General features: G+C 39.8%; 1 protein-coding gene across 2 annotated transcripts; it reads right to left on the reverse strand.

Annotated features, from left to right (window-relative positions):
* Positions 1-4,818: 4,818 nt before the first annotated feature.
* Positions 4,819-24,313, reverse strand: CHURC1 (churchill domain containing 1). 2 transcript variants are annotated; one of them, XM_011949763.1, is made up of 4 exons: positions 24,146-24,313; positions 14,876-15,011; positions 12,586-12,656; positions 4,819-6,255 (listed from the first exon to the last, which is right to left on the reverse strand). In XM_011949763.1, exons 1-4 carry the CDS (start codon positions 24,263-24,265, stop codon positions 6,163-6,165), a joined length of 420 nt encoding a protein of 139 aa, XP_011805153.1. In that variant the 5' UTR covers positions 24,266-24,313; the 3' UTR covers positions 4,819-6,162. The 2 variants fall into 2 exon arrangements, with proteins under 2 accessions (XP_011805153.1, XP_011805152.1); XM_011949762.1 differs by having other exon boundaries at positions 12,586-12,659; positions 24,146-24,265.
* Positions 24,314-24,519: the final 206 nt, after the last annotated feature.

Below are 24,519 nucleotides of genomic sequence, written 5' to 3' on the forward strand. Positions count from 1 at the left end.
CTGCAGGTGGGATACAGGAGCTGCTAGCACGCCAAGCTTTGGAAGGGGAGGATCTGATGTTTCAAGGGATGCCCTAATTACTGACTGGAAAGCAAGCTCTGGCCAAGGACTGCGGTGGCAGTTGGAGTTATGGGAAATGTGAATTATATTATTCCTTTACAGCTCTTCTTCAGAATTGGGGAAAAAGAGAAAGTGATAATAGGAGGTAGGGGAGGAAAAGACAGTGAGCCCTTTGGTTGGGGATACTGGGAGGCTCTTAGGAGGATTACAGTCAGGAAGACATCAATAGCACTGTGGGTACTGGGCCAACTAGATCTGACCTGTGCCTTGGGAAATTCCTGGGAAGTCAGCTTAATGTTTACTGATAGCAAAGGCATACAGGGTGTGGTTACTGAGAACACAAAGAGCACTTTATCTTCTTCCTGATCATCAAATCTCTCTGGTGTTTGGTCCTTTGCTAGACTGATTCTCCCTCCCTTTTAAAGTTCATGGCCCGGGTGTGTTGGCTCACGCCTGTAATCCCAGCACTTTGGGAGGCCAAGGCAGGTGGATCACTTGAGGTCAGGAGTTCGAGACCAGCCTGGCCAACATGATGAAACCCTGTCTCTACTAAAAATACGAAAAAATGAGGCAGGTGTGGTGGTGCACGCCGGTAATACCAGCTACTGAGGTGGGAGACTTGTTTGAACCCGGGAGGTGGAGGCTGCAGTGAGCCAAGATGGCGGCACCACTACACTCCAGCCTGGGTGACAGAGTGAGACTTCATCTCTAAATAAATATATAAATAAATAAAGTTCACATTACATCCTCATTCTTCTCAAACTCACATATTCACAAATTGAGGCTCGAGACAAATAGAGGCAGGAATGATTGGACCCATTTCTTCCTCTGTAAGAAGGAAGGGGTTGGGGATGGGAGAGAGCCTCCCTTCAGAGTCAGACTGTTTATAATCTGCCACTTGCAACATCATTGTTCCTCACCATCAGGACAGTTTTGCTCAGAGGCCTTGCAAGGATGGTGTCCCCAATTCCTCATCCAGTGCAGACATAATCAAAACATACCACCACCACCAAGGTCAGGTTCTATCATGGTCTGGAAAAGATACCTGCTGAGAGGTCACCGCCTGTCACCTTGCCCCAGACTTCATCCTGGAAACTTCTCATTTCACCATCCCTTCTTTGACCACTAGATGGAATATTTTCACTTCTATTCACTGAAGCCCAAACTGGACACACTGCTTGAGAATCCCAATGCTGAAGGGAAAATGTCTTTCCTTTAATTGTTCTGCTTACCCTAACCATTTTCTAAGCACTTGCATCATATGAGAGTGAACGTGGAATAGATGTTTAAGATCCCCACTGTCTGGCCTTCAACTAAACCTGTCATCAACAGAGCTTTATTTCAAAAGGGTAACCTGAGTATTACAGTGGAAATCCCCTGGCACCCTTCTGCAGGGCCTTCTGCTAACTTAAGGCTATCCTTAACTTCACTCTTGAAACCCCAAGCCTTTCAGATTCCCACTCTGAAAGCCAATAGCTGGGGTATGAATGATTATGGGGCAGAACCATGTACTGATTTTAGAGCAGTGACTGCAGACAAGTTGCTTTCCTGACAAATAGAGAATTCTTGTTGAAAGGTAGTCATCATCTTGACAGTACCATAGCCTGTTGTTACATCCAGTAACAGAGCCAGCTATCTGGGGTGTTGGAAACATGCTACCAGCAGCTTAGAGCCTGATACACCAGTACAATGTGTTCGGTCTTTCCCTTGAGGCCCAAGTTCAAAGAATTATTTAGGGATTCCCAAAGGAATGGGAATTACAGTATAAGTAATTTTGCAGAAAGTCAAGAGAGGGCCATAAAGCTAGAATGAGGGCTCCTCACTTGGGAGGGGAAATGCTCTTTGCTTCAGACAGAACCTGATCTGTTTCGCTCCCCAGGAAACAGGGAAGGCAAGACTGAAGGATCCTGTTTTACAAAGATGTTTAGCTTTACCAAATATTTAGTTGTGCTGTTGTTAAAATGAAGAGAAATTAGAAAGTGTTTCCTTTCCTCTATTCTTCATCTTGTTTGTCCCCCTTATCATCCTCAGAAGTATTAGCTTGTGGTCATAAACAGACAAGGCAAAGCTTTAAAATAGCACCCACTTTCCTAGATAAACAAAAATCGTTTCATCAAATTTCCCTAGGGGCACTCAGAAGGAGGGGGAAGTCTCGTTAACAACTTTCCCAGAAGTACTGAGATAATGTTATTCAATTCAGAGGAGGGACAGAGAGAATCACTAACCCGAGGGCTCTTACAGAAAAAAAAAAAAAAAGACAAAAACAGAGCTTGGAACAAGTGATTTTAGGAGGCCAAGGCAGAGACAGTGAAATTGGTAATTATCTCCATGACTATGTTCCCACAGCTATCTCTCCTTAGTTTATGAGACACTGAGGCCCAGTGTGGTGGCTCAAGCTTGTAATCCCAACACTTTGGGAGGCTGAGGCAGGAAGATGGCCTGAGCCCAGGAATGCGACCGGCCTGGGCAACATACTGAGACCTAATCTCTACAAAAAATAAAAATAAAAAAAATTGGCTGAGCATGGTGATGTACACCTGTAGTGGTTTCAGCTACTCAGGAGGCTAAGGTGGGACAATTGCCTGGGCCTGGGAGCTCAAGGCTGCAGTGAGCTATGACTGCACCACTGCACTCCAGCTTGGGTGACAGAGTGAGACCCTGTCTCAAAAACACTGAGCCAAACTCTACAACTTTATTACAATCACCATCACAACCATCATCCAAACTACCATTCATTTAATATTTACTATGGGCACAGACTGTGCTAGGTACTTTATATACACTAGGTTATTTAATCCTCATGAAAGTTTTAATCCCATGAAAACTTTTTATTTCTATTAAAAGAAAAGGTAATTGGGCAAGACACTTGCCAAGGACACAGAGCTTAGGAAGTAGCAAAGCTGAAAGTTAAACCCAGGTCAGTCTGACTCCAAAGCCTCTACTCTTAACCACAACACAACAGTGCTTTCTTCTAGCTCAGATTTTTCTTCATAAAGACCACTGACAGCTGCCTGCACACAGCATTAGATTTAAAAATCATTACATTTAAAAATTCTGTGGAGGCATGATGGTTTCTAGTTTTCCACTGAAGACACTGAGGTACAGACAGGATAAGTGATTTGCCCATTGTCCCATCATTAGCAGGTGACAAAGTTAATTCTAGACCCAGATCTTTTAGTTCCTTTTCTATCCAACTATACTGTATCTTACAACAGTCTTGTACTACAGTAAAAAAAAATACATTTTAAAATTGAGAGCCTCAAATAACTAGCCCTGACCACATAATGAAAGAATGAAACAGAAAGGACTTTTGATACACAGAAATAAGGGACGGTGAGCATAAACCTCTTCATGGTAACTTACAAATAACAAGCCATATGCCCAAGCTATCTCGTGTCAATTAGTTAGTATTGGGAGAACCTAAAACCACGTAAGAAAGAGCTAGATCAAACAAAACAACAAATACTGGCTGAGCTTTTAATTTCAAGAGCCTAAGTAGCCAGACCTGTACATCATAGAATGATTAGAGAAAAAGGAGGTGCCAGGATAAGCCCACATTTCCAATTATACCCACGGGGGATTTCTCTTCCTTCTTATATCTCAGGAAGGGAAGTAAAAAGAGAGCCATGTTTTGCCTAATTCCTAATTTGAACGGAAAAATAAGGATTCTGTGAAACTGGGTTCGAGTGGCCTTTATTAGATCCACAGAATAATCTAGAAAATGATAAAATATCACAAAACACAGCACAATGTTGGTTTACCAATAATGAAATAGAGAGAGAGGATCTTATATTTAAAATTTTTGTAACATATAGTCCAAAACAAATAGATAATTATACATTCTGCAATAGATGAGGACATTGGCAGGGCATATAAAATTAGACTTTGAGCTTCAAATGACTAAGTTGGAAGCAATAGCAAACTCAAGGAAGGGACAATTCAGAGGCTATAATGGGCTTAATGCTGCTATTTAAAGTAATGAAGCATTTTCTCTGCTTTCTGGATTCATTTCACCAAATGATTTCCTCAGCAGGTCAGATATAGATTTGCAGCAAAATGAAGCACATTTTCCAGGAATAAAACAACTGATCCCTACAACAGCTGACTTAACTTTTCTGAATAATAAATCTTCATCTGACATGCCCAGATGCCTCAGAGTGCTGTCACTGATATTCTTAACCTCTTCCTAACCTTGCTGGATCCTTATACTTCATATTTACCAAACATTATTACTGAGAGGGGGTAACTGCACTAGCTGTGTGATCTTAAACAAGTTATTTAACTTCTTTGTGCCCGAGGCTTTTTTGGCTCTAAAAGTGCTACACTGAAATAAAGAACAGTGACTATAAACCCCTTCATAACTTACAAAAAACAAGCCATATCTGGTTATGGCTAAACTATCAATAGCACCTACCTTATGAATTTGTTAATGAGGATTAAATAAGTGCTTAAAAAGGTCTTAGCACACAAGAAGTACTTAATAAACCTCAGCTATTATTACTGCTATTCAACAAAGCTTTTCCCTGGTATCTACAATGAACACTATGCTCATTTCTCTTTTGTTATAAGGCCTTAGTTCAGAATTTCCAAATCTCCTAGATATGAAGAAACACTTTTGTTTCCAATGCCTGAACCTTTAAATTTAGGTCTCAGAATGAGCACTAACTGAAGCCACCTCATTGTATCTAGTACTTTATATATGCTTTCTAAAGTATTTTACATTCACTAGTTCATTTAAATCTCCTAACAATACTGTGATGAACGTATAATATCAATTTTTGTTAGTCCAATTTGATAGAAACAGGACAATAAAGTCCAGAGTAATGCTTCACTTAATGACTATACTGCTACTAAATGGCAGAGAGGCCTAAATGCCAGAGCTTACCATCTCCTAGCCAGTGCTCATGCAACTATGCAAAGTAAGATATTCTAAGATCCCTTTAGAGCAAATGAAACCATTTTCTCATTTATATTAACTGAAGTCCACACTGTATTCAGATTTCCCTAGTTTCTACCAAATGATCTCCCCCCCTCCCCCGTATATAATCCCATGTAGGATACCACACTACATCTAGCAGTCACGTCTTCTCAGGCTCCTCTTGGCTGTGACCATGTCTCAGACTTTCCTTGTTTTTGATGGCCTTGATAGTTTTGAGGAGTACTGGTTAGGTATTTTGTAGAATGCTCCTCAACTGGAATTTGTGTGATGTTTTTCTCCTGATCAGACTTGGGTTCTGAGTTTTGGGGAGGAGGACCACAGAGGTAAAGTGCCGTTCTTATCACATTCTGTATGATGTGATGCTATCAAGGATACATGCTATCGAAAGGGCTTATCATGGATGACGTTAACCTCAATCACCTGGCTGAGCTAGTGTCTGTCAGATTTCTCCACTGTAAAGTTACTCTTTTCCCCCCCTTTCCATATTATACTCTGCATGGAAGTCACTATGTGGAGCCCACTAAGTGGGGAGTATCTACATAAATTATTTGAAATTCTTCTGCACAAGAGATTTGTTCCCATTCAATCATTTATATTAGTTTGGGCTTGTATATATTTATTATATAGTTTGGGTTATAACCCAATACTACTTTATTTATTTTGTTACTCAAATTGCTCCAGCTCTGGCCTTTCAGAGATCCTGCAGTTCGATCATACGGACATACTCCCAATCACTGTGATTTTTTTTTTTTGATTTCAGTACTTCACTTTTCTGTGGCACAAGATACTCTAGGCTCATCTTGTATAGTTCACACCCCAGTTCTAGAATCAGTTGATTTTCCAAGGAGCCCTGGTTCCTTTTATTGGAAACCAAAATCTGGGCACCAGGTATGCTCCTATTCTAGTTGTTTTCTGACCACATAACTGCTAACAAAGATGCTTCACTCTGGCTACACCGATGTGAACTTTGAACTTTAGCAGAAGAGCTCAGCTCTAGAGAACAACGATCTCCTACGTTACTTTTTTTCCTCAAAGAATAAGTGAATCTAAGCAGAAAAAAAATATGCAAAGAATTTTCAGTGTGAATGAAATAAGACAAACCATCAGGCTTGCTGTATTATAAACCAACCCAACATAGTTATAACAGATCTGTAGAAGGATCCTTAGAATAAGAGGGTCATTTGTCGGGGGTCATCAGGGAGAATACTGATAGTATCTTCAGCTTTGCCACATAACAGACACAGCATGGTATACTCCTAGAACAAGATAAAGTGCATAATTATCTCGAGGAACAGGGAAAAGATGCTTTATAACTTACTCTAGTTAAAAAGTTCTCTACAAATTATCACGAATATTCTTTCTGTACACTGGATCAATTTCTTCAACATGTATCAGCAATGTCTTAGGCTTATTCTGTATATTCCACAGCCTGTTGTTTATATAAATTGATACATAAATGTCATCTTGGAAACACATGGCTACTTCTCAGAAAGCACATATATTTAGCTTAGTGCTACTATTTAAAGTAATGAAGCAGTTTGAGTGTGGGTCCCTATGGAAAAATTCCTATTCTTATAGCTGTTCCTTTCTAGGATATTTAACACTAAGGATATTTAACAACAGAAATAATTTTTTGAAAGCAGAAAATTCACAAACCGAAAAAGCTATTTTTATCTACTCCAGGAAAATAAACAATTATGTTAAATTCACTAGTATGTCCTGTCTCATTTTCAGATAGCTAGTTGTCTGTGAATTTGATCCATTTAAGAAATTTGTTTCCTAGGTTTAACAAATGTCCAGACTGGTAACACAGGAGAGTTTGTTTTAGGCAAAAACCCTTAGGGCAAAGTTCTTTTTTTTCTTTTTTCTTTTTTTAGACAGGGTCTCACTGTGTTGCCCAGACTGGAGTGCAGTGGCACAATGATGGTTCACTGCAGCCTTGACCTCCTGGGCTCAAGTGATCATCCAACCTCAGTCCCCCAAGTAACTGAGATTACATGCACTTGGCAACACACCTGGCTAATTTTTAAATTTTTTTGTAGAGATGGGTCTGTGTTGCCCAGGGTGGCCTCAAACTCCTAGGCTCAAGTGATCCTCCCACCTTGGCCTCCCAAAGTGCCAAGATTACAGGTGTGAGCCACTGCACCCAGCCCAAAGCCCTATTATTATTATTATTATTATTTTTGAGACGGAGTCTCGCTCTGTCGCCCAGGCTGGAGTACAGTGGCCGGATCTCCACTCACTGCAAGCTCCACCTCCCGGGTTCATGCCATTCTTCTGCCTCAGCCTCCCGTGTAGCTGGGACTACAGGCGCCGGCCACCGCGCCCAGCTAATTTTTGTATTTTTAGTAGAGACGGGGTTGCACCGTGTTAGCCAGGATGGTCTCGATCTCCTGACCTCGTGATCTGTCCATCTCGGCCTCCCAAAGTGCCCGGGCTTCAAAGTCCTATTCTTATAGCTTTTCCTTTCTAGAATATTTAACAGTCATAAACTACAGAGACATATTTCTTTGAAACCTTTTCTTTAAAAGCCTTTTATCTCTGTATGAAAACAAACATCTATGTTAAGTCTTCTAGAATTTCCACACCTGATGCTGAGTTTGCTAGCTGTCTGGAAATTGATCGGTCAAGGCAGTTTGTGTTTCTTGGGTTTAGACAGTCACTAGAGAGGGCCACAGAGGTAAACAATGACTGTGGTACAAAGAAATTGAGGCTGGCAACTGCCTTTTCCATCTTCTACTGGTGAGTTCAGGAGGGGAGCTTAGTTGTGGAAGTGGAAAGATTGCTTTATGAACTAAAAATAAAATAAAAATACATCCTCTTCAAGGTCTTTTACCGCTGTCAAATACTTCCACTGCTTTAACCCACCAGGCACTGCTAATTGGATGGTAACCTTTTACACGAAAAGAAGAAGGAAAAAAGTAATAGAGTCAAAAAGAGAAAATGTGTGAGGCTAAACAAATACTTGAGTTTTCAACCAATCTAGCCACTGACAAATTTATACTGAGTGCCTACATACTCTGCAATGTGCTGGCAGACATGAAAGAACAAAGTCTGACTTTATAAAATCTGCAGTCTAACTTGGGAGGGGGAAAAAAACCTAACATATAATCTGGCAAGATTATTAAATCAGTGAGACTGATTACACCTATAATCTTTATAGGCAGTCTGGAACTCAAATTTCATTGCAAGTCAATTATTTGGAATTCAAAAGCAATTTCCCACAGAATTAATGTCATACATGGCGGTTAGGTTCCCAGGAAAATCCACAAGTCTTTTAAATTTATATTGTTCAAGTACCATAGAATCTAACCATATATAGAAGTGCTTCTGTGGGAAAATACATCTAGAATTCTAACTTGGGATGCCAGGAACAGATCTCCTTGGCTGCCAGGAATATGAGGAGATCAGGACACCTTTTATCAAAATCATTCAAGAGAAAATAATTCCCCCAGTCATTCACAGGGACTCTCAAAGGCTCCAACTGGGCAGGGCCTAGGGGAAGAGATTTGGAGGGAAGAGCAGAGTGGGTGGAATTACCTCTGAGTAAGACCAGATCTTTTTTTTTTTTTTTAATTCTGAGGGCCGCTTTACTCTTTTCCTCTATTAGTCCCTGTTAATTCTAACTCCAAGTCTTCTCCTTCCCTGGCCCACAGAGGAACAGAAAGCAGTCTCATAGTTTCTGTCTTGTTTCTTGAAGTAAACACACAGAACATTTTGGTCAGGGGGCAGCGGTGGCCTTTTGCCGGGGGAATTTTTTTAAAAAGTAAAGGATACCTATAATAATTTATGCTACATTTTCCATGTAAACTCTGTCGCTCTGTCGCCACTTTTCCCCTAGTCTTGCCACCAGAAAATCCTACTTTGTTCAATAATGGCATTACGGTTGTTTTAAAAACAGAATACTTATCTTTCAGAGAGGCTAATGAAATATTTAAAGAGGTAGTGATATGTTTGGAATTTGCTTTGAAATAATCCTGTGGGGGAATGTGAGAAAGGTGAAGTACAAATAAAGCAACTTGAAGATGGGTAGTGTACATTAGTACACTGTTCTGCCTACTTTGGACTATGTTTAAATCTCCTATAAGATGTTTAATATAATACAACAATGGTGGCTGGGAATCCCACCTTGAACTTGAACTACTGCCAGGATAGGATGAGGGGCTGGGGTAGGGTGGGGACAAGGAGAGTAAGTAACGGCAGCTGAGAATAGAGGGTTCTTGTGGGCATTAGGCTGAGGTAGAAGTTCCCAAGTGGCTATTCACTAGAGTCAGGGCCTGACATAGGTACAAGAAAAGTTCAGAAAAGGGAGAAGATGCACGGGCTTGAAGAGCAAAGAGGAGATGGAATTTGAGTTCAGCTAGAAAGAGGTAAGATTTAGTCGACTTGATGGTAGAGACAGGGACAATTCAAATCAAGGAAAAGGCATGAATATGGACAGTAATAAGGAAAACAGCATGTGAATTGCTTACGGAGTAAAAGGGAAAGGAAGAAGCATCTGGTTTGTCAGCAGGGGAGTGGAGGATGACATGTTTAAGAAGATTAACTTGATGGCAGTGTGCAGAACTGCAGTATGGGAAATGCTGCAGTAATTCAGCCTTCAATGGGTATGGTCCTTGACATGAGGTGTGATGTTAAGAGTCAGAGAAAAAGCAAGAAAAACAAAGAAAACAAAGAGGGGATGAGTGGTGTAGGCATGAAGGCTAGAGAAGGAAATGGGAAAGGTATCTAACAGGTCTCTACTAAGACTGAGTACATGTGTGTTCACTACATGAGAGAGCATAAAGAAGGTTCCAGACCACAGACCAAAAGCTCAGGAGTATCACTTAGAGAAAACAGGAAAGAAAAATGAGAGAAAACCCAAAGGAGCAGTTAAAATGATTTAAAAAGGAAAGAAGTAAAGCACTATGAACCTCAAGGGCAGAAATGCTACAAAAAGACAACAATGGTTAATAAAACTAGATGCAGAAGCCATGTAAGAGAGAAAAGAACTAAAGCAAAGTCACAGGATACCGTTAGATTATAGCAAACCTATGAGAGAACAGGTTTAGTACAGTGAAAATGAAAACCAGTTTGTAGGTAGTTAAGAGGAGCATATGGAAATAAGGAAAATAGGGTAAAGACCTATTCAAGGGGCTGGGCAGTGGCTCCCACCTGTAATCCCAGCACTTTGGGAGGCTGAGGCAGGAGGACTGCTTGACCCCAGGGGTTCAAGACCAGCTTGGGCAACAAAGTGATACCTCATCTCTACAGAGAAAAATTTAAAAAATAGCCACTCATGGTGGCTAGTGCCTGTAGTCTCAGCTACTTGAGGAGTTGAGGCAGAAGGATCGTTTGAGCCCAGGAGGTCAAGGCTGCAGTGAGCTGTGATCACGCCACTGCACTTCATCTTGGGCAGCAGAGTGAGACCTTGTTGCAGCAAACAAACACCCTATTCAAATAAAGAAGCAAGAGGAAGAAGAAATGATTACAGGATGAATCAAAGTACGCTAGAGAGAGAGACGGTAACATGAGACTCCTGAGGAAATGCAGTGGGGTAGCATTAGAGAGGAGTAAATAAAAATCTTCCTCTCTAACAGGAAAGAAGGAAGAGTCTAAAGTTGGGACAATGCTAAGTATGGTGTATATACGAAAGAGTAGCGGGAAATAAAAGAAGGGAAGCTGGGCCAGTCCAGTGAGAACCTTGAAATGAGCAGCTTTGATATTGTACTGTAGCTAAAAGCGCAGTATGGGAAGGCCAATGAGGTCACCCAAAAGTATAATTTATTTTTACTTTTTAGTAGACAGGGTCTCACTATGTTGCCAGACTGTACTCAAACACTTGGCCTCAAGAGATTCTCCTGCCTCAGCCTCTTGAGTATCTCAAACTTTAGGCACACACCACCGTGCCCAGCATTGAAAAAATCATTTTAAGAAAATTAATCTGATGGTAGAGTATGGAATATGAGTTGGGGGGTGGGTGGGGAAGTAGATGTTGGGGAGGAGTAGACTGGGAGTAGAGAGTCTAGTTTTAGAATCATTTTCACCACCATTTCATAGTTTCTCACATCGTGATAAGCCACCTTCCTTTACCTTCTTCTTGTCCCAGAGTAATTTCTAGGGCAGCTTTGAAAATGGCTGCATTCAGTCATAAAGGAAAAATCAGCTAGACTTTGGTCTAGCTAATTTACAATGGCTTGGTTAGGACATAAACAGGTAACCTCAATATTCATTCAGGAGCTGTACATAACTCATGTGAGTTTCAGGAGCTTCTTGAAAATAGCTATAAGCACTCCTTTCCTCCCATAAAAGAACAGAACTGTTTCTTTAAGCCCAGGAGGCGCTCATCCCCCTGTGTGGCCACTACTCATTCACTAAGATGTCAATTTTGCCCTAAGTTACACATATCATATAAATATTTCCTGAGGCATAATTTTTGGATGCTGAAGAAATATAGTCAAGATGTTATTTTAGATTAACCACAACACATCAGACCAGACTCTGACAGGTGACTAAGCACTTTCATCCATGCTAAAATAAGGAATAAGAGGGGTTTTACTATCTTATGATTCTTCTATGGAAGATTATTATTATTTTCCTAATTAAGTACTATCCAAATGTGAAGGGAATTGAAAAAATTCTCTTGGCTGTTAAAAGCCCTAGCCTGATATTTATATCCTATGGACAAATATGTAGTTCACACAAAATAAGTAACTCAACTTGAAGGCTTGAAAACAGGCAGTGAGGGACAGAGGCAGGTTTCAGTTTGTCCCTGGCTCTCCCCTACTGCTCAGCTTTTCTTTCTGATCATCAGACCTGTGAATCTTCAGCAACTTCAGGCCTATACCAACCTTCCAGAGAATTCTTCACATGCTCTCACAATTGTGTAAGGATTAATCCTTATGATAAATCTCTTAACCTCCAGCTTCACAGTGGTTCAGTATTTCTCCTCCAACTTTGATACACACAGCTTGTAATGTTACTTAATAATATCATAATGTCTTACCACAGATGAGACTGCAGAGTTGTTCAACTCTACATGCCAACTTGGGAAAACAAAGATAACCTCCTTATCACAATTTCCATGCTGGGCAAGTATGGTGGCAGTGGACAGGCCACCACTTAAAAGCCCACAACTGTGCAATCACATAACTGGGCAGAAAAAAAGAAGCACAATGGTAACCTCAGAAGAAGCCAGAATGTGCTACTATTCGTTATAAACAAAAATGACAGGGCTGAGATATTATTTGTAACACATTTGATTTGTGACTCTTGTGAAGTCAGGTTTGCACAAATCCACCCATATCTAAAGTCTCTCTCTCAACTTGCACAGATATAAGAAAGGCATGGGGCTGGGCACAGTGGCTCATGTCTGTAATTCCAATACTTTGGAGGCCGAGGTGGGAGGACTGCTTGAGCCCAGGAGTTCAAGACCAGCCTGGGCAGCATAGCAAGACACCATCTCAAAAAACAAAAACAAAAACAAAAACCATAGTCTCCTTTAATATATGCTAACACTTTGCACTTCACTTATGAAAACTGTGTTTAGATTCTCAAGGGCACTTTTGTTATTGCCCTAACCTCCCCATACCCACATTTATATTTACCTGAAATTCATCCATGATACTGAATGTATACTCATGTCTGGCTATTACATGATGACAATTCTTACACAAATCTGCTAAAACAAAGAGAGACTTATGTAATTACGTCTTAGAGAGTTTCTTAAAATTTCTATTAAAATTTCTATTCTCAGCATATTATTTAAAGAGAATCTTAAGTCTGTCATATTTAACACAAGAGGAAATCCATTATAATATCTACCTTGATTTTTAAAAAATTCAGAATATGCCACATAGCAACACTACATAATTAAGAGTCTGAGCTCAGAGACTTAATACGCTTTTATTAATTGCCACCAAAAGTTCTTTAAGAGAATCAGTTAAAAGATATTTAAGTGTATTTTTAAACTAGCTAGATCAATTTTTTTTTTTTTTTTTTTTTTGAGGCTGAGTCTTACTGTGCTGCCCAGGCTGGAGTGCAGTGGCATGATCATGCCTCACTGCAGTTTCAACCTCCCAATCTCAAGTTATCCTCCCAAATCAGCCTCCTGAGTAGCTGGGAGAATAACTTGAGCCCAGGAGGGGCTCAAGACATGCGCCAACACACTCAGCTAATTTTTTTGAATTTTTGTAGATGTGAGTTCTCACTATGTTGACCAGGCTGGTCTTGAACCCCTGAGCTCAAGCGATCCTCCCTCCTGAGCCTCCCAAAGTGCCAGGATTATAGGCGTGAGCCACCACGCCCATCCCAGCTATACCTATTTAACTATGTAAAAGCTTTCATTATCATGAATAATATAAACTGTGCTACTATATCCAATCGTAAATGAAAACCAAAGCTGGGCATTAAAGTGAATTTAATGGTAACAAAATAATCTAGTAAAAACTATGATTTATTGAGTGCTTACTATTTTAAATACTTAATCTTCTAAAAAAACTCAGTGAGGTAGATACTATCATTACCACCCTTTTAGAGATAAGCAAACAAAGGCATACTTCAGTTAAATAACTAGGAAGAGGACTGAGCTAGGATGTAGTGGAACTAGAATTCAAACCCAAACAGCCTAGCTCCAGGGCCCTTGCTCTTAAACCACTATGCCCTATTGCCTGGAATGAAATACAGCTTAAAGAAAACATACACTAAAAAGAAAGAAAAAGATTCTTCTAGCTTAGAACATTTATTATTATCATCTGACTCCATTCTAAAGGCTTGGTGTCTTTCAAACTCCTCTGTCAAAATACCATTACCTGTGCATTTATTCATCATGTGTTCAGAAGGTACCCAAGAACCAGGAGACAAGCAAAAAGGGAATGTGAACAGTTAAATACTTCTCACAATATCTGGGCACTGACGTATACATATACTTAACTTACAGAAATCCTTAGTGCTAACCTCAGAATTAATTTTTTTTTATACATAGTTTATTTGGCTTCCCAATATTGAGGACGAGGAGAAGGATATGAAGGTAGCTTATTATTTAGCTGCAAAAGTAAGGAACAACAGACTGACAGTGAGACTGGAGAAAAAAAAAGCTAGACATTCTGAGCAGAAACAAGACTAAAAAAACACTGCATTCTGGAAGTTATTTAGTATAGGGACAAGCAGCCCTAAACACTTTAATAGCTGTTGGAGGATATCATGGTATTATACTGTAGCAGAAAGTGAAAACTCACAGAGATGACCCTAAGGTCACAATAATAACAATAATAAAAAATATATCTTGTTAAGGCAGCATAAAGCTTTTGAAAGTATGTCCCTGAAAAATAATTTGATAAACAAAAAAATTCAGTGTCTGAATCATGAGCTTTAGTTATCTACAAAAGTCATTTACATAAACTCTTAGATGATCCTAGATAAATGAGGTGTTAATGACATTTTCCTCCTAAAAGCCTAACTAGTAACTATGTGTTCAATACAATAATGAAATAGGCCTCAGAATATTTTGTGTAACGCCGGGCGCGGTGGCTCAAGCCTGTAATCCCAGCACTTTGGGAGGCCGAGACGGGCGGATCACGAGGTCAGGAGATCGAGACCATCCTGGCTAACCCGGTGAAACCCCGTCTCTACTAAAAAATACAAAAAACTAGCCGGGAGAGGTGGTGAGCGCCTGTAGTCCCAGCTACTCGGGAGGCTGAGGCAGGAGAATGGCGTAAACCTGGGAGGCGGAGCTTGCAGTGAGCGGAGATCCAGCCACTGCACTCCAGTCTGGGTGACAGAGCAAGACTCCGTCTCAAAAAAAAGAAAAAAAAAAAGGATATTTTGTGTAACATATCAACTTCCAAAAGCTGACACCTGTTAACACTCAGGTTAAAAAAAAAAGGAAAGTCTACTTACGATCATAGGTAACTATTTCTTCTCCATCTTCTTCTTTCAAGGATTTGTTTGTGATCAGCATAAAATCCCGCTTACTGCACACTGCACAGCCTGTAAAGTTCAGCAAAAAAGATCCATTCTCCAGGCAGGTGTTACCCTAAAATATCAGAAACAGGAATTTAATTTCTTTTTTTTTTTTTTTTTTTTGAGACGGAGTCTCGCTCTATTGCCCAGGCTGGAGTACAGTGGCCGGATCTCAGCTCACTGCAAGCTCCACCTCCCGGGTTCCCGCCATTCTCCTGCCTCAGCCTCCCGAGTAGCTGGGACTACAGGCGCCGTCACCTTGCCTGGCTAGTTTTTTTGTATTTTTTAGTAGAGACGGGGTTTCACCGTGTTAGCCAGGATGGTCTCAATCTCTTGACCTCGTGATCCACCCATCTCAGCCTCCCAAAGTGCTGGGATTACAGGCGTGAGCCAATGCGCCCGGCACATTTCAAAATCTTTAGTGAGATGATTAATAGACTTAAAATCTCTAAAGGCAAAACAAAACGAAAAAATGGACAGCATTTACTTCTAGGTCATATTTTCCTAAAGAAGGAAAACTCATGTTAAAAAAAAAAAAAAAGAGCAACTAAAGCACAGTGTTAGATCCTTAAGTCTCTGAGGACTGCCATATGTTGAAAAGGGAGGACAAACTGCAAATAGATATCTGGAAACAACTTAAGGAAACCTTAATATAAAATATGAAAATAAAAAATTAGAAAAATTTAATAGCCAACAATATTAAACAAGGCATACCAAAACTAGAATTCAATCAAAACAGAAACTGAGTCAATGATAAAGATGATCTTACATATGATGATGTTTAGTTGTTTGTTCAAATAGTTTTGATCCTTGATCATAATACAAAATAAACAAACAAAAGTAAACTCTCAGCTCTATAGATGTCAGTCCTTAAGGATACACGTGACTGAGGAACAGAAGCTTAAGTTCTTCATTTCATAAGACTGACACATTTGCATTTAAGAAAGAACGGGTTTTACATCTTTACTAAGAAACTATACAAATTTTCAAAAAAAGTTTTTAAAAAAGAAATTCTAAATAACTTATGCTCCTGGCTCAAGGGAAGCCTTTTTTTTTTGGTAATTTAGATGGGGTCTTGCTATGTTGCCCAGGCTGGTCTCAAACTCCTGGGCTCAAACGATCTTCCCACCTCCTCCTCCCAAGTATTGGGATTACAGTTGGGAGCCACCATCCCCAACCCAAAGCAAGTCTTTGCTAAAGGCTTACTAATACTTGTTAAGAATTAAAAGTTACTTTATAAAGAATCTAGTCCAATCCCATTTCTCAGCAACAAATGTAAGAGTATTTTTAAGTAATGTGACAAAAAATCACTCAAATCAACGTTTCTCCAGTGCATCTCTTATGTCTGGTGTTGTGCAAAGCACAATGGAGGATTCAAAGATGAGCCAAATATGTTCCTACCTTCAAGGAGTTTTAAGAAGCATCAGCGAAATTAAGACTCACCATAAATAATGCCACTAGGAAGTCTTTCTGGATTCCAAGTACCAGAATTAATCTCTCCCTTCTATACACTGAGGAATGTCTCCCTTCTATGTATGAGTTAGAGATTAACTCTGGTGGGAAAAATCAAGACATTACTACACAGTTTAATTTAATAACAGTTTAGAGTTATTAAATCATAGGTGCACTGCCTTAACTACTAAAAGGGAAAAGGGCCTTAGGATTAAAGTATACATTTCCAGTTATTAAGAGCGAATGCTTTGCTTTTTTTTTTTAATAAAATCTACAGAAGTACAATTTACATACAGTAAAATTCACACACTTTAAGGGTACACATAGGTTAATGACTTTTAACCAATGTATATACCCATGTAACCACTACCCTAGTGAAGGTATAAAACATTTCTATCCACCCAAAAAGTTCCTTCGTGCTTTTCAGTCTATTTCTAACCTCCATCCCACCCCAGACACCCACTGATCTGATTTCTATTTCCACAGTCTTGCACGTTCTAGAATTTTATATAAACAGAATCAGTATACTCCTGCATCCAATTTCCCTTGCTCGATATAATGCCTATGTTCATCATCCCTGTTGTTCTAGGTACTGGTAGTTTGCTGCTTTTCATTGCCAAATAGTATTCCCTGTAGGATTCAGCTCTTGGTAGACATTTGGGTTGTTTCCATTCTGGGCTATTATGAATAAAGCAGCTATGGAGATTCATGTGCAAGTCTTGGATGGATATATGTCTTCCCTTCCCTCGGGTAAATATGTAGAAGTGGAATTGCTAATATGGTAAAAATATGGTGTATTTAACTTTACAAGAAACTGCCAAATGGTTTTCCAGTTTACATTCTTGCCAGCAGTGTGAGTTCCAGTTGCTCTATATCTACATCAATACTAGGTATTGCTTTTTATTTTAGCCTTTCCAGTGATGTAAAGTGGTATTTCACTGTAGTTTCAACTTTTGTTTCCTTGATGGCTAATGATGTTGAGCATCTTTTCATGGTGCTTATTCATGTATCTTCTTTTATGGAGTGTCTATTCAAGTCTTTTGCCCATTTTCAAAAAGTTAGGTTGTTTATTTTGAGTTGTAAGAGTCCTTTATATATCTTAGACACAAGTTTTTTTCCCAAATATATTTTCTCCGTCATTGATTTGCCTTTTTTAATGGTTTCTTCTGATGATCAAACAAGTTTTGATTTTCATAAAGTCCAATTTATCATTTTTTCTTTTATAATTTCTTTTCTACTTTTCTTTTCTACTAAGACATCTCTGCTTATCCCAGGGTTGCAAAAAGTTTCTTATGTTTTTTTCTAGAAGTTTTACAGTTTTAGTTTATAGGTTTAGATTTATAATCCATTTTGAAATAATTTTATATATGAGGTAATGATCAAGGTTTATTTAGTTCCATATGGATTTCCAGTTGTTTTGGCAAGATTTGTTGAAGACTATCTTTTCCCCCACTGAATTACAATGGTGCTTTTGTAGAAAAAAGTCAATGACCACATATATGAGGGTCTGCTTTGACTATTCTGTTCCCTTGATACATATATTTACCTTCCCACTAATATCAAACTCTCTTGATTACTATAGTTTTATAGTAAGTCTTTAAATCAGGTAGTTTACGTCCTATAAACTGGCTATTCTTGGTTCTTTCCAGTTTCATGTAAATTTTAACATCAGCTTACACACTTTACAAAAAAGTCTACCGGAGTTTGAATTGGGACTCCCTTGAATCTATAAAAGCTGACTGCCAAGGACTCCAAAAAATTAAGGAAAGCAAAACAGTTTTTAAAAAGATCTAAATGTCAATTTCAAATAAATATAACTCTGAACTGGACTGCATCCAGACACAGGTTCCTTGCACAATGTGGCCTAGCCTCTCTAATCTCACCGTGTAAGTAGGCAGAATGTGACTCTAAGGAAACACTGAAGGAGGAGAAGTATCTATGTATCTGTTCTCTGGGAAGAAAATGCTTCAAATGGCAAAATACAAGTACAGTATATAAGAAGCGGATGGGCCTTTCTTTAAGAGCCCTGGTCATTTGAAAGCAGCAAGAGTAACCTTCATCAGTGAGGCGTAGCTCTTTTACTAGGTAAGGCAAGACTACTAACATCCAAATTTGGGAAAGTAAACTAAAGCACACATTATTCAGGTAAGGTTTTCTGGCTCCCATAACAGGTGGAAAAAGAATGCAATTCAAATCAATTCCACAATAATAACAGTAGACCATAACAACTTCAAGAAGAAAGGGAAAAAAGTCAATATGTTAAGTACCCTTAGAAAATTTGATTCAGATAAATCCTGGTTAAAGATTTGTAAAGGTATACAAGTGTGCAAGAAGAAATGGCTGAAAACTATGAGGATAATTAATATGAGAGTATGTTATAAAATCTTACGAGAAAGCTGTAATTTTTCTGATAAAGACTGGATTAATTTTTTTCCAGCAAATTATTTCAGATGATACAAGTTACAGACATAGAATAAGTAATAGTTAATTATTTATCTTTGATTACATAAAGTTGTTTGGAGTTCTGCTAATGTATATATTTTGCCAGGGAATGTTTAAAAATGGAAAATATGGTTTTTATTAAAGAACCAATTTTTTATTTCATTGATTTTCTCTATTGTATTCTCTCAGTATTCTCTACTCTGATCCTTATTATTTTCTTCCTTCTGCTTGCTTTGGGTTTAGTTTGCTCTTTTTTTCCATTGTCTTTTTCTTTCCTTTTCTTTTTTTTTGAGACAGGGTCTCACTCTGTCACCCAGGCTGGAGTGTTGTGGCACACTCTCAGCTCACTGCAACCTCTGCCTCCTGGGTTCAAGTGATTGTCTCACCTCAGCCTCCCAAGTAGCTGGGATTACAGGTGCACAAAACCATGCCAAGCTAATTTTTGCATTGTTTGGTAGAGACGGGGTTTCACCATATTGGCCAGGCTGGTCTCAAACTCTTGACCTCAAGTGATCTGCAAGCCTCGGCCTCCAAAAGTCCTGGGATTACAGGAGTGAGCCACCATACCCGGCCCGTTTTTCCATTGGCTTAAGTGGAAGGTTAGGTAATTGATTGAAGAGTATACTTTTTACATACAGGCACTTATAACTATAAATTTTAAGATGCAGACTAACATTTTACAACTGTTTTGCTAATTATATATTACTCAGCATTTAATTAAATCTGGTTTAATGTTATCTACTAAGGAACAACTTGAGTATACGAAATTTGGCAGCTTAGTTTTAAACGACAAATATAAAACATGTAATTTTAAACTTAAACGTATCACTAACACTGATTTTTCCCCACTGATTAATAATGTATTTCTGTATTCCTGTTGCATTACTAACAAAATTTAAAGCTGAAATTAAAATATATGAAGTTTCATTTCCAGTTTGATATGAAAAATATTTTACTATAATTTTGTGCCTGTTCAGTAATTTTAGAAAATGTAGTAGAGTTTAGTTCCGACTAGTGTGCTAAATGCTTTCCTGAAGGAAAAAAAAATGTGGTTCGCAGCTGAGTTAAAAAACATTTGAGTTCAAAACATTAGTATGGTTCATTTCCAACTTGATTAATGTTTGAATTCAAATTCTCAGTGTTAACATTATAAGCAAGTAGGCCAGAGCTCCATTAAGAATTCAGTACTGTATATTCCTAGTCTGTAAAAATAAATGACAAAACTCCAAACAACTTTATGTAATCAAAGATAAATAATTAACTATTACTTACTCATTCTACACTTAGAGCTTCCCAACAAATGATTTTTTTGTTGTTGTTTTAAGTAGACAGGGTTTTGCTCTGTTGCCCAGGCTGGAGTGCAGTGGTGTGATCTTAGCTCACGGGAGCCTCAAACTCCTGGGCTGAGGGAATTCTCCTGCCTTAGCCTCTTCCCAAGTAGGTGGAACTATAGACACACACCACCACGCCTGGCTAATGTTTTTTAATTTTTATTTTTAGTTAAGGATGGGGTCTCACTATGTTGCCCAGGCTGGTCTCAAACTCCTGGTTCAAGCCATCCTTGTGCCTTGGCTTCCCAAAGTGTTAGGATTACGGGCGTGAGCCACCAGGCCCAGCCCACCATCTTATTACCCTTCCCTTTGCTAAGCTTCTGCAAAGCTGAGTAAAAGCAGTGGGCTTCTGCTCCTACTGCACTTAAAAATAGGTCATGACTTCAAAGAACCCCAGAGTTGGAAGGATCCTTGACATTCCAAATGGTCAGTTAGTCTCTACTGAACAATAGGAAGAGAGCTTAATTCCTTTAAGAGTTACTCATTCCATTTTGAAATGTCAGAATGTTCTTTATTCTGATTCAAAGTCTAAGACCCGTAACATCCACCCACTAATTATTTCTAAATCTGCCTTCTAAAATTCCAAAGAAAAGTTTAATTCTTCTTCATGACAGTCTTTTAATTATTTTAGAATAGAATAAAATCAGAGAAAAGAGCCTTTGAAAGGCACTCTCCTGGTTTTACAATCACCTCAATCCCTTTTTCTACTATTCTTCCTTATATTTTCTTTATTTTCATTTCTGAAGTTAATTTAGTCTTTGGAGCTCAGTCTTTGATTCTCTAAATTTTTTTCTTTAGAGAACAAATCCTATTTTGACACTTGTATTTGACTGACTCACCTATCTATGTAGCTGTACCCAAACTGCAGTCTTATATATTCACTTGACCCTTCAGATATTCTCAACCTCAGGTGAAGCATGGTATTAATAACAATTTGACCATTTGTCCCCAATTTTGTTTTTTCTTCCCATATGCCTCCAATTTCTGTAATGATACTTCCAACATCCCAGTTGCCTAGACTGAAAACCCTGAGATCATGTGATCATGTACAGGTCTCCCCTTATTCTCTTCTACATTAAACTGGTTGAATCTTGTTAATTCTTTTTTTTTTTTTTTTTTTTTACAGGGTCTCGCTCTATTGCCCAGGTTGGAGTGCAGTGGCATGATCATGGCTCACTGCAACCTCCTGCCTCAGCTTCCGAGTAGCTAGGACTACAGGTGCATGCCACCATGCCTGGCTAATACTTGTGGGGTTTTTGTGTGTGTGTGTGTGTTTGTTTTTGGAGACAGAGTTTTGCTCTTGTCGCCCACGGTGGAGTGCAGTGGAGTGATCTCGGCTCACTGCAACCTCTGCCTCCCGTGTTCAAGTGATTCTCCTGTCTCAACCTCCCAAGTAGCTGGGAAATACAGGCGCGGGCCATCACACCCAGCTAATTTTCATATTTTTAGTAGAGACAGGGTTTCGCCATGTTGGCCAAGCTGGTCTCGAACTCCTGACCTCAGGTGATCCGCCGGCCCTGGCCTTCCAAAGTGCTGGGATTACAGGCATGAGCCACCGTGCCCAGCCTATTTGTATTTTTTTGTAGAGACAGGGTTTTGCCATGTTTGAGACTGGTCCCAAACTCCTGGGCTCAAGCGATCCACCTGCCTTGGCCTCCCAAAGTACTGGGATTATAGGTGTGAGCACCACGCCCGGCCTAATTCTTTCTTTGAAATAAGGTCTTCATTATCTCATGTCTACACTACTGTTGCCATGGCTCCTGAAACGCTCTGTAGAGTTCTCTCTTTACACACCCTCTATTCCACCATTTCAACATTCAGCCATAAGATTCATTTTCCTAAATAACAGATTTCAGAATCATTTCTCTACTAAAATTTTGATGGTTGCCCAATGCCTAAAATGTAAACTCTAAACTTCTCAATATGACTTTTAAGTTTTACAATAACTGCACTCTTAAGAATCCAACCTACTCTTTTTAATATTCTCTACTGCAAACTTCTGTCTCGTGGTCTCATAATATCCCATGTTTATTACCGGTTTCATAACAATCTTTTTAAACTTTAAAAAAAAGAAATAGTACACAGTAAAGTACATGAAACATAAATGTAGAGAATAAGAAATAATTATAAAGTGAACATCTATAGAACCACCACCCAAATCAAGAAATAAAACACTGCTTGTACCCCGGAAGACTTTTTCTCATGTGACCCTTCTTGATCACACCCTAATCCCTTAGGAGTAACCACTATCTCGACTTAACAGTAATTGTGTGCTTTCCTTACGGTTTTACCACCCAGGTACATCCTTAAATAATATATTTTGGTTTGCCTCTTTTTGAATTATACTTTATGTGTTCTTTCATCAACACTATTTGTAAGACTTCAGGTTGCTGTGTACTTCTAGTTTGGTTTCATGACTATAATTCAGGATTTCTCAACCTCCACACTATATTGACAATGGGAGTGACACTTTGTTGTAGTGGCTGTCCCATGTATTACAGGATGTTAAGGGGCATCCCTTGCACCACCCATTAGAAGTCAGTAGTACTTCACCTTTTGACAATCAAAAAATGTCTCCGGATATTGCCAAATGTCTAACAGGCAAAAATCACTCCTGGTAGAGAATTACTGCTCTAATTCATTCATTTCCATTCCTCATTCATTAATGGTGTTCCATTCTAATGAATATATCACAGTTACTTTTCCAATCTACTACAAAAATAATGCTGTTATGAACACTCTTATTTATAGGTCTTCAGAAGCATATACACATGCATTTTTCTAGAATGGGAATCGCTGGGTCATTTCTGTGTTTTATACGGCTCACTCGTTTTTTCAAAGTAGTTGTACCATGAGAATTCATACTGTTATACAAGCTACTCAAAAGCCTAAGTACTTCCCATAAGACACTAAGACATAAGCAACTACAGAGATTTTCTCCCTCCCAACCAATGCACAAATTCCATTCCTGTAATTTTCCCCCATCCTCCAGCTCCTCACCTTCTTTTCTACCCTAATTACAACTGCCCTTCAAGCTTTAGATGATGTCCACCTTTACTCAGCGGAGAACAGCAGTATCTCCTATTGCCCTCCCCTTTCCCTAAACTTGAATAGCATTTCTGAACTGAGGTACTCATTTTTGTTAGTCACATACTTCCCAAAACTGTAAGCTGTTAGGCAGCACCAAAGCTGCCTTTTAATTTCTTCCCTGAAATAAAGAATCCAGCTGGGCGCGGTGGCTCATGCCATTAATCCCAGCATTTTCGGAGGCCAAGGCGGGAGGATCGTTTGATCCCAGGAATCTGAGACCAGCCTGGGCAACAGTGGGACCCTGTCTCAAAGAGAGGAGAAATAATTCTTTTCTGGCCTAGCAAAGTAATCTAACTACACATATATAAATGTTCAACAAGGATGCCTTGAATGAATGAGAATAGACAAGCTTTGCAAACTCCTGAACCTGAAAGTAACTGAGATTTAAAAGGTAGTAACAGGGAGGAAACCTAAATTCTAGTCCTGGCTCTCATCCAGAATGTGAACTTGAGCAAGTGATTTCCCCCTCTCTGGGCACTGGTTTCTTCATCCGCAAAAGTGTTAAAGCATGACCTCAGAGGTCCCCTCCGGCGCTAGAATTCGGTAAGAAAATTGAACTTCATCAAATCGAGCTTGAGGATGAGACCGGAAGTGGGGGTGGGGGATGGGGAGTCCCTCGGTTATCAACCGGGTTTGTGGTGGTGGTGGGGTTCCTCTGTTGCTCCCTGGAGCTCAAGAGAACGGCCACGACAGCTGAGGTCAGCCGCCAGGGCGGGGACGAGGCGCTGACCGCCACAAGCCATCCCCGGTGTGCCTAAATACCGCTACCGGGTCACCGGGACCGGCAGTGCGGCCAAGTCTGCCCCGCGAACGGCCTCTCTGGGAAAGCCAGCCTGGGGTGTGAGACACCTCGGGGGCCGGCCGCGGGCCAAGGGAGCGCCCAGTCGCTCACCCGGTTGGGATATTCCTTCTCCACACAGTCGCCACACATCGCGACGCAGTCAACAGGGAATGTCCTCCAACGCTTCCGGGAAGACAAAACCTCGCGAGAGCTGAAATATGGTTGCCGCATGTGCCCAAGTACTCGACTCCTGGGTATTCCGTCTCGGGAACGGAGCCGAAGTCTCCGCCCCTTAGCAACTGTGGTCAAGGCAGGGCATGGTCTCCTTGGCACCTTGCGTCGGCAAAGGGTGGGGCTTCAGAACTCCTTCCGAGAAAGAGGAAGAAATCGTGTGCACTGACAGATGTGACGGGAAGGGAAGGTGGATCTTGGGCTGAGCGAAGTTCTCACAGACACCTTTCTGAGCTTAGGTTGATAAGAAAGGA

The sequence above is a fragment of the Colobus angolensis genome, unplaced genomic scaffold (assembly GCF_000951035.1).
Source record: "Colobus angolensis palliatus isolate OR3802 unplaced genomic scaffold, Cang.pa_1.0 Scaffold3, whole genome shotgun sequence".
Classification (NCBI taxonomy): domain Eukaryota; kingdom Metazoa; phylum Chordata; class Mammalia; order Primates; family Cercopithecidae; genus Colobus; species Colobus angolensis.

Excerpts from the sequence above, each read along its gene's own strand:
- CHURC1 (XM_011949762.1), bottom strand. The coding sequence starts at position 24,265 with ATGCGGCAACCATATTTCAGCTCTCGCGAGGTTTTGTCTTCCCGGAAG. Across the intron at positions 15,012-24,145 it reads AGAAGGAATATCCCAACCGG|GGTAACACCTGCCTGGAGAA; the intron begins GTGAGCGACTGG and ends CTGATATTTTAG. Across the intron at positions 12,660-14,875 it reads AGAAATAGTTACCTATGATC|CAGATTTGTGTAAGAATTGT; the intron begins GTAAGTAGACTT and ends TCTTTGTTTTAG.